This window comes from Babylonia areolata, chromosome 32 (assembly GCF_041734735.1).
Source record: "Babylonia areolata isolate BAREFJ2019XMU chromosome 32, ASM4173473v1, whole genome shotgun sequence".
In the NCBI taxonomy this organism is placed as follows: domain Eukaryota; kingdom Metazoa; phylum Mollusca; class Gastropoda; order Neogastropoda; family Buccinidae; genus Babylonia; species Babylonia areolata.
In genome coordinates this window covers 4,855,120-4,865,017 of record NC_134907.1, presented here as the reverse complement: position 1 = coordinate 4,865,017, position 9,898 = coordinate 4,855,120, and the positions used below count along the sequence as shown (strand labels likewise).

General features: G+C 42.5%; 1 protein-coding gene across 1 annotated transcript; it reads left to right on the top strand.

Moving 5' to 3' along the window:
• The first annotated feature begins 4,121 nt into the window (after positions 1-4,121).
• LOC143276414 (uncharacterized) lies at positions 4,122-8,817 on the top strand. The gene is made up of 3 exons (XM_076580901.1): positions 4,122-4,152; positions 6,005-6,091; positions 7,724-8,817. The coding sequence occupies exons 1-3, from the start codon at positions 4,122-4,124 to the stop codon at positions 8,815-8,817; spliced, it is 1,212 nt and encodes a 403-aa protein (XP_076437016.1).
• Positions 8,818-9,898: the final 1,081 nt, after the last annotated feature.

The window sequence follows — 9,898 nt, the reverse complement described above, 5'->3', positions numbered from 1 at the left end:
CTTCATCCTCAGAGACATCTTATCTTCATCCTCAGAGACATCTTATCTTCATCCTCAGAGACATCTTCATCCTCAGAGACATCTTATCTTCATCCTCAGAGACATCTTCATCCTCAGAGACATCTTATCTTCATCCTCAGAGACATCATCCTCAGAGACATCATCCACAGAGACATCTTGATCCTCAGAGACATCTTATCTTCATCCTCAGAGACATCTTCATCCACAGAGACATGTTATCTTCATCCACAGAGACATCTTATCTTCATCCTCAGAGACATCTTATCTTCATCCTCAGAGACATCATCCACAGAGACATCTTCATCCACAGAGACATGTTATCTTCATCCACAGAGACATCGTATCTTCATCCACAGAGACATCTTATCTTCATCCACAGAGACATCTTATCTTCATCCACAGAGACATCATCCACAGAGACATCATCCACAGAAACATCATCCACAGAGACATCCACAGAGACATCTTCATCCACAGAGACATCTTATCTTCATCCTCAGAGACATCTTATCTTCATCCACAGAGACATCCACAGAGACATCTTCATCCACAGAGACATCTTCATCCTCAGAGACATCTTATCTTCATCCTCAGAGACATCTTCATCCTCAGAGACATCTTATCTTCATCCTCAGAGACATCTTCATCCTCAGAGACATCTTATCTTCATCCTCAGTGACATCATCCTCAGAGACATCATCCACAGAGACATCTTCATCCTCAGAGACATCTTATCTTCATCCTCAGAGACATCTTCATCCACAGAGACATGTTATCTTCATCCACAGAGACATCTTATCTTCATCCTCAGAGACATCTTCATCCACAGAGACATGTTATCTTCATCCACAGAGACATCTTATCTTCATCCTCAGAGACATCTTATCTTCATCCTCAGAGACATCTTATCTTCATCCACAGAGACATCATCCACAGAGACATCTTCATCCACAGAGACATGTTATCTTCATCCACAGAGACATCGTATCTTCATCCACAGAGACATCTTATCTTCATCCACAGAGACATCTTATCTTCATCCACAGAGACATCATCCACAGAGACATCATCCACAGAAACATCATCCACAGAGACATCCACAGAGACATCTTCATCCACAGAGACATCTTATCTTCATCCTCAGAGACATCTTATCTTCATCCACAGAGACATCCACAGAGACATCTTCATCCACAGAGACATCTTCATCCTCAGAGACATCTTATCTTCATCCTCAGAGACATCTTCATCCTCAGAGACATCTTATCTTCATCCTCAGAGACATCTTCATCCTCAGAGACATCTTATCTTCATCCTCAGTGACATCATCCTCAGAGACATCATCCACAGAGACATCTTCATCCTCAGAGACATCTTATCTTCATCCTCAGAGACATCTTCATCCACAGAGACATGTTATCTTCATCCACAGAGACATCTTATCTTCATCCTCAGAGACATCTTCATCCACAGAGACATGTTATCTTCATCCACAGAGACATCTTATCTTCATCCTCAGAGACATCTTATCTTCATCCTCAGAGACATCTTCATCCACAGAGACATCTTATCTTCATCCACAGAGACATCATCCACAGAGACATCATCCACAGAGACATCTTCATCCACAGAGACATGTTATCTTCATCCACAGAGACATGTTATCTTCATCCACAGAGACATCGTATCTTCATCCACAGAGACATCTTATCTTCATCCACAGAGACATCATCCACAGAAACATCATCCACAGAGACATCCACAGAGACATCTTCATCCACAGAGACATCTTATCTTCATCCTCAGAGACATCTTATCTTCATCCACAGAGACATCTTCATCCACAGAGACATCTTATCTTCATCCTCAGAGACATCTTATCTTCATCCACAGAGACATCATCCACAGAGACATCTTATCTTCATCCACAGAGACATCTTCATCCACAGAGACATCTTCATCCACAGAGACATCTTATCTTCATCCACAGAGACATCATCCACAGAGACATCTTCATCCACAGAGACATCATCCACTGCATCAGATTTCCCGCCAAAGACGGACTCATTTCCTTCATTTGAATTTTCATGTTATGGTAACACTGACCTTGATTTGTCCTTTTCACAAACAGATGAACATGGTTTAAAATAAATGTTTGCAGACAGCGAAGTCGTTGATGATATTGATGTTTCTTTTGTGCAAGACTGTCTCGATTCACTGGGTTTCCACATAGTTTTTTTCTCAACAGACACACGTTTCATTGTTCTGGTGGCATATCGGTCTAGTGTAAAAAGTCAGTCGATAAGTACGTTACTGTCTGTAACTATGGTGATAATGTGAATAAGTGATTACTGAGGTTTGGAATCGATACAGATTTGTGGGGTCTTGACAAAGACATGTTGCTGTGGCTGTGTACATTCCACCTGAAGGAGATACAGCAGGACCAGTGTCAACCACAGGCAGACTGTCACTTCAGGGTTGGTGAATGAAGCAGTCACTGGTTAGCAACATGTTCAACTGTTGTATTTGTATTGTATTGTATTGTAGTTTTGTATTTGTATTGTAGTATTGTATTGTAGTGTATTGTAGTGTATTTTATCGTACAGTATTGTACTGGATTTTATTGTATAGTATCGTATCGTATTGTACTTTATCACTCTTTTGTCACAACAAATTTCACGGTGTGAAATCCAGGCTGCTATCCCCTATGAGAACGCGTCGCACCAGTTGTTTCCTTTTTTCTACGTGCATGTGTGTTGGTTTCTTTTCAAAGTGGATTTGTCTGCAGAATTTTGCCAGGGATAATGTTACGCAAGAAAGTGAAAGACAGACTAGACTGAAGCGAAGCAACAAACATTCACATTCACAAGGTATTGTCCCTGAGCCTATATAATTTAGCGAAAAAAAAGATTCACAAATTGTTCTGCTTAAGCAAATAGTACACACACACACACACACACACACACACACACACACACACACACACACACACACAAACGCAGGCATCCGATTTCAGGCTGGGAAATGCTGACTTCTGTCCTTCAATGTTTTTGTGGGTCCACGAACTGAACAGTCAACACACATATCACCTCTGATCTTGTGCCGCACACACAAATTTCGTGGTTCTTTCGGACGTGTCTTAGTCTTCAAGACATGTTTTCTCGAGGCTGCACCAGCCTCACCAGACCACAGCCAGGTCTGTCCCGCTCCAGTCTCCCCGGACTGGGCTGCTGCCACGTCTCCTCGGACAGTGGGTTGATCCCGTCTCCTCGGACAGTGGGTTGATCCCGTCTCCTCGGACAGTGGGTTGATCCCGTCTCCTCGGACTGGGCTGTCTCTACATCTGCCCCGGAACTCTGGGACGGTGTATCAAGACCCGTAAGATATGTGCTCTCCATATAATTTCCACATTTCCCTTTCACCTAATTCATCCTTTTCCATTCATGCTCCTACTTATATTAGTTCAAATAATTATTTTGGAATATCCACGGACTCCCCAATTATCAAATAATTTCTCATTAAACCATGCTGCTTCCATGACACAAAAAGAGGAAAACTTATTCATTATCCATGCGTCGGGACTAGCAAGGTGAACGGAATATTTAACAATGATTCCCAGGTTATGAAAAACATGGCCACGTTTCTCAACATTTAGAAATATAAAGATAGCATAATTCTAGACTACCTTTGCTCTTCATGCTAGCGATTATATATACAGAGAGCATACTGTCCTTTGGGCAATTTGTGGCGTAGCCAAGTTTACACAATATATCGCAAAACATAGTTCGGCCATCTCTCCATTTAGCACCACCTATTCTCAAATGGTTCACTTCCTGAAATTAGCCAAGTAGGAATCCTGAAATGGAATTCCGACTGGGGTTTCCAAGTTCCGAACAGTAGTCGGCTCAAGAAATCTGGATTTCGACAACGGCCATTGACTACTGTACATTGTGAAAATGATATAATTATAAACTCCGGATTTAGCACCACCACGTTATACTATCGTGTACAACGTTGTTAACTGAAGCGGTGCTATTTCACGAGTAGATATATATATATATACCGCGCCGAAGTTTAAGCAAACTTGGACCACCTGGAAAATGGTTCCCTTTCGGGGATATTCCACCAGAGGTAAGGGGCATGGAATGTATGGGGGAGAAAAACTTAAAATTGGGTGGTGCTATTTAGTTAGCACCACGTTAACGGCAATTTCTGAACGTATTTTGTATTTTTTTGTATTTTGTATTTCTTTTTATCACAACAGATTTCTCTGTGTGAAATTCGGGCTGCTCTCCTCAGGGAGAGCGCGTCGCTATACTACAACGCCACCCCTTTTTTTTATCTTTTTTCTTTTTTTTGTATTTTTCCTGCGTGCAGTTTTATTTGTTTTTCCTATTGACGTGGATTTTTCTACAGAATTTTGCCAGGAACAAACCCTTTTGTTTCCGTGGTTTCTTTTACGTGCGCTAAGTGCATGCTGCACACGGGACCTCGGTTTATCGTCTCATCCCAATGACTAGCGTCCAGACCACCACTCAAGGTCTAGTGGAGGGGGAGAAAATATCGGCGGCTGAGCCGTGATTCGAACCAGCGCGCTCAGATTCTCTCGCTTCCTAGGCGGACGCGTTACCTCCAGGCCATCACTATATATATTTAATATACCACAATGAAAGTGTTATTTTTTTACTCATGGCAATTTCACAGACTTTTCGAAACGATCTGTTAACGGACTGAAGTGATTCACTGAGGCTATCGTATCATCCGCCCAAGACGACTTTGCTGACCCGCCACACCTGTACACACACACACACACACACACACACACACACACACACACAGGCGCCATACAGAGACTGAATGTTAAGCGTTCTCGACTTGTGTGTATGGACGAGAAGCAGTGAACTGTTCACGTGGAGAACATGAGTTAGCGACACACAGCACCGCGCATGAAATTTTGGCCGACAACGTGTGCCTTGTTTTCTGAGAAATATATATATGATGGTTAGATTATGCTGAGTCAGCCTTACGATGCCCGTTTTTTCCCGTGTAAATATACAGTAAATAACTTTAAACAAATGAAATGAAACACTTATGAAACCTGTGATTGTTCTGACGGAAAGAACACATGTGATGAGACTGGTGAAACGGTAGAAAGAAAACATTGGTACGCCTGTTTTTTTTCCGTTGAAATATACAGTAAATAAATTTAAGCATGTGATTAAATACGTACAACACTTATGAAACTAAATCAGTGATGAAACGAGTGAAACGGTAGAAAGGAAACATTCGTAAGCCTGTTTTTTCCGTTGATATATATATATATATATATATATATATATATATATATATATATATATATATATAGTAAATCTAAGCATGTGATGAAATACGTACAACACTTATGAAACCTGCTGTACGCGAATGTTGTTTTTTTTACGGAAAGAACGCATGTGATGAGACTGGTGAAACATTAGAAAGAAAACACTGGTACGCCTGTTTTTTTTTTCCGTTGAAATATACAGTAAATAACTTAAGTATGTGATGAAATACATACACTTATCCAGAATGTGAGTGTTTTAACGGAAAGAACGTATGTGATGACACTGGTGACTGAAATGGTAGGAAGGAAATTGGTAGCCATAGTAACTTGACGTTGATGCGATATGCACAATGCCGGAAACCTGACGAAGATTAGATTACTCGAAACACGGGCCTTACCTTTAGATGAAGTCATTCCTTCATCGTTTTCACTGTTACGTCCGATGAAGGAAACTGTCTCTGTTCGTCACAGTGGATTGCTTAAGTTTGGCACCACATTTCTTGGAATTTTTATGTGTCCGGTTAATCATTTCGCAGACAATTATTTTTTTTTTCTTTTTTTCTGAATTTAACGAACATATTTTCAACATTATTTACATGCCAAAAAAACGGAAAGATAAAGTGAAGTCAGACTGCTGCAGGCATTCCCTTCTTTTCGTGGCAGGGCGCCTGACGTTTGGAGCCCATGCAGGAGGCCAGTTCGCTCCACGGGGTTTCCGCACCGTGGCACTGACAGTGTCACTGACAGTGTGTATGTGACGGCCCAGCAACAGCGTGGCGCCATCTCAAACATGTCAGTGGCATTTGCACGTGAACACGTGAGGCCATGTATCGTGATTATACAGGCCGTATGCACTCACGGAATCGGCACCTTGCACGTTTTTTGTTGTTTTTTTCTCGGGCACGAAAGGAGCGGCTCGACCCATGCACACACCCAAGTTCATGTACATACTTCACACGTATATGTATTTGTAACACACCCACTTCATTCGTTAAAATATATCTTCTTTCCGTCACTGGCACGTACACACTGGCACCCACGTTCATTCCTGTACAATTTCACTCACCCATCACACAATCCACTGTTTCCGTTAAATATAATTACGTTGTATTTTACGGAAATAGTATTTGTAAGAAAACAACAAAGAAAAAGATGCATTGATCAGTGAACGAATTGTCAATGTATGATACATACATACGACATCCATGTCGGTATGACAGAGTTCACAAGAATCGGTATAAGCGGACTATTCTGGTTCACTGACCCTGTAGCGGAAACCATTTCAGAACTGAACCAAAGGTGTGGTGCTAAATCGAGAGATTGCCCATAGTTCCACCAAAATATGCACAACAAATATTAACTATATTTACGGTACATAAAAAACATGCTTACACAAAAAGACTAACCATATCTTTAAACTATTATGAAAAAATAATACGTAATTACCTGTAGGCCAGAACCACAGAGCACCAACAGCGAGACCTTTTCCTTCCAAGTCTCTGCGACAGACTGTGTGTGGCTCGCAAGTCAAACAGGGCAGATAAAAATATACTCACTGACCAGTACAAAAAACACGTGCAAATAAACAGAAGCATTTGAATTCCCCTGCACGAGGAAATCAGATTGTGGCACTCCGTAACAGACAACTCTGTGTTGTCGTGGGTTGTTTCACGTGCATTAAGTGTATGTTACACATGGCATCTCGGTTTATCGTCTCGTCCGAATGACTAGCGTCCAGACCACCTGTCAAGGTTTGGTGGAGGGTGGGAAATAATGGGGCGTGTAGGATTCGATACCGTGCACTCAGATTCTTCCGCTTCCTATGCGGACAGGTTAGCACAAGGTCACCACTTCGATCCCTTGCTGACTACTTACAGCTGACTACCACACGGCTGCCTACAAACCGGAAGAACCATTACCCTTGTGGCTCGCCGAGACAAATGATGTGAGAAAGTCCTGATTTCCAGCCACACCTGCCCTTCTTCCACCCGTAAGTCATGAATGCGATTGCTTCTTTTATTTTAACAATTTTATCACCTTACCAGATAACTGTGGTGCCCCAGAATTTCGTGTAACACTGGTTTGTTTTGTTATGTTTGTCTTTGTTTCTGTGTGTCAAATTCATAATGTGTTCATCATGTATCAGTCATGAACGCTTTGTCTCTTGTTGCAGTTTGAAAAAGACTATCTCTGCGTTGTTTCTTTTCTCGGCTGGACACTGACAATTTCTTCGTCAAATTGTTAAAACTTTCACCTTGGTATAGCCATTTGTTACGTCGATTGTTCATAATGACATTTATTTGACATGGACGCACATTTGAACATGTCTCTGTCAAGAAATTCATCCCCAAGTAAAGCGATCTCTGTGCTGAACGGCACCAGGTGAATTCGGTGTAACACCAGAGCTGACCGTCCCCCCCAGCCAGACGGTCCCACAGGGCTGCGTGGTTCTGGATGTGTCCTCGTGGAGTTACATCCCCTGGGACAACCCAGACAACCTGGTCAGCCAGGACACGGTGATCGCTGTGGGCTCAGTGGTGGGCGCGGTGTGCATGCCCGTCCTCTTCCTGGTCGCCGTGCCCAGCAACATCCTCAACATGCTGGTCTTCAACAAGCAGGGCCTCAAAGAACGAGTCAATCTGTGTCTCTTCTACCTCTCGCTTGTCGACCTTCTGAACGTGATCAACCGCTTTGTCACCAGCCTGGACACTCTCCGGTCCGCGTTCACCACCCAGACCGTTGGACCAGTGTTTCAGTTCATCATCAACAACAAGCTGTTCGGGCTGCATGCCTTTATGTCACTCTCTGGCTTCACCTCCACGCTGATCGCGTGTGAGCGGTGTCTGTGTGTGGTGAGTCCCCTGCGTTCCCAGACCCTGCTGAAGACTCGAACCACGGCTGTTGTGCTGGCTGTGGCCACTGTGGTCATCATGTCCGGGTCCATGGTGATCGGCATGAGGTGGAGCGTCATGTGTGTGTTCGATCGTCTGAGCAACACCACGTCCAAAGCGGTGTACAGCAGTCAGTTCCGTGAAGAGAACAAACACATTCTGGACGGCATCAGTTTCATTTTGGGGACGTTGCAAGTCTTTATTTACGTCAGCGTGACCACAGCTGCCACCCTTGTGACGTCAGTGAAGCTGAGGAAAATGGCGGCGTGGCGAGAACAGACGTCGACGTCCACGCTGTCGGCACGAGAGATAGCGCTGACCCGAACTCTGATCGCAGTGTCTGTTCTGTTTCTGTTCTGTTCCGTTCCGGCCATAATCTCGGGCATTGGTTTTCTGTTTGTTCCCGATTTCAGCCTGAGTGGCCGCTACTACAACTTCACCAAGCTTTTTGTCGGCTTAGTTGAGCTGGCTTCTGTAATCAACTCCACCTTCAATTTCTTTGTCTACTGTTCCCTGGGATCCAGGTACAAGGAAACCCTCTGTGCATTGCTGCCATGTCCTCGTGCCGCTGTCAGTGTCAGCTGATGAGCCTAGAACAGTGGAATGGAAATAACGAATGGCGCCATAGGTCTTGTCATCTTGGGAAAGATTAATCATTCTGTCAGCGATAAAACTCACCTTTTTCTTACTCTCCATCAGCTCTGTGAGGAGTCACTGGGGTGCCACACACACACACACACACACACACACACACACACACACACACACACACACACACACACACACAAGACAAATTACAAGTCTAATGTACAGATTTCGTCTAAATGCCTTTCGTACAAAATATTTTATAAAAAAGTAAAATGTATGTGCGGTAAACAAATAACTGTAAGCCATCTACTCATTCATTGTCCGAGCATAAGACAGTTAATTCCAAAAGATGCAGTTGATAACCTTTCTTACAACATTCCATTATCCACTGGAAAGATTTTGAATAATTTTTCATTGCCTTGAAAGTTTTCGGAAATTTTAAACTCCAGTCCAGTTGGTATCCTCCTTTGATGTATTTTGATTAATGTCGTTATTTATATTCACATTGTTGTAAGTTAATACTTTTTGATATGCATACACATATTTTCCCTCCTGTGAAACATTATTCATTACACACCACAATCTCTTAAACTTTAATTTCTCATCATATAATTTTCCTCTAATACAAATCATTAACACTTTATCACACTAATATTCACACGCATTCCCTTTCTTTCATCCACTGCTACTCCTCTTTCCGTCTAATAACATTTGTAGTGAATAGATGTTAAACAGAAGATCGCACACACACACACAGACACACACACACACACACACACACACACACACACACACACACCAAAATACTGTTTCCTGGGATCCAGGTACATGGAAACTTTAATACTTGTTGATATGCATATACATATTCTCCCTCCCATGACATCTCATTCAATACACACCACAATCTCTTTAGACTTTTTCTTATAATAATCTACCTTTCCTCTGATACATAACATGAACACTTTTTTACACTAATATTCACATGCACTCCCTTTCCTTTATCCACTACTTGACTCCTTTCCGTCTAAAAACACTTATAGTGAATAGACGTTAAACTGAAGATAAAACACACCAAAAA

Coding starts and splice junctions, on each gene's coding strand:
- LOC143276414 (XM_076580901.1), top strand. CDS start 4,122: ATGGTTCCCTTTCGGGGATATTCCACCAGAG. Junction 4,153..6,004: donor TCGGGGATATTCCACCAGAG/GTAAGGGGCATG, acceptor TTTTCGTGGCAG/GGCGCCTGACGTTTGGAGCC. Junction 6,092..7,723: donor GACAGTGTCACTGACAGTGT/GTATGTGACGGC, acceptor GAACGGCACCAG/GTGAATTCGGTGTAACACCA.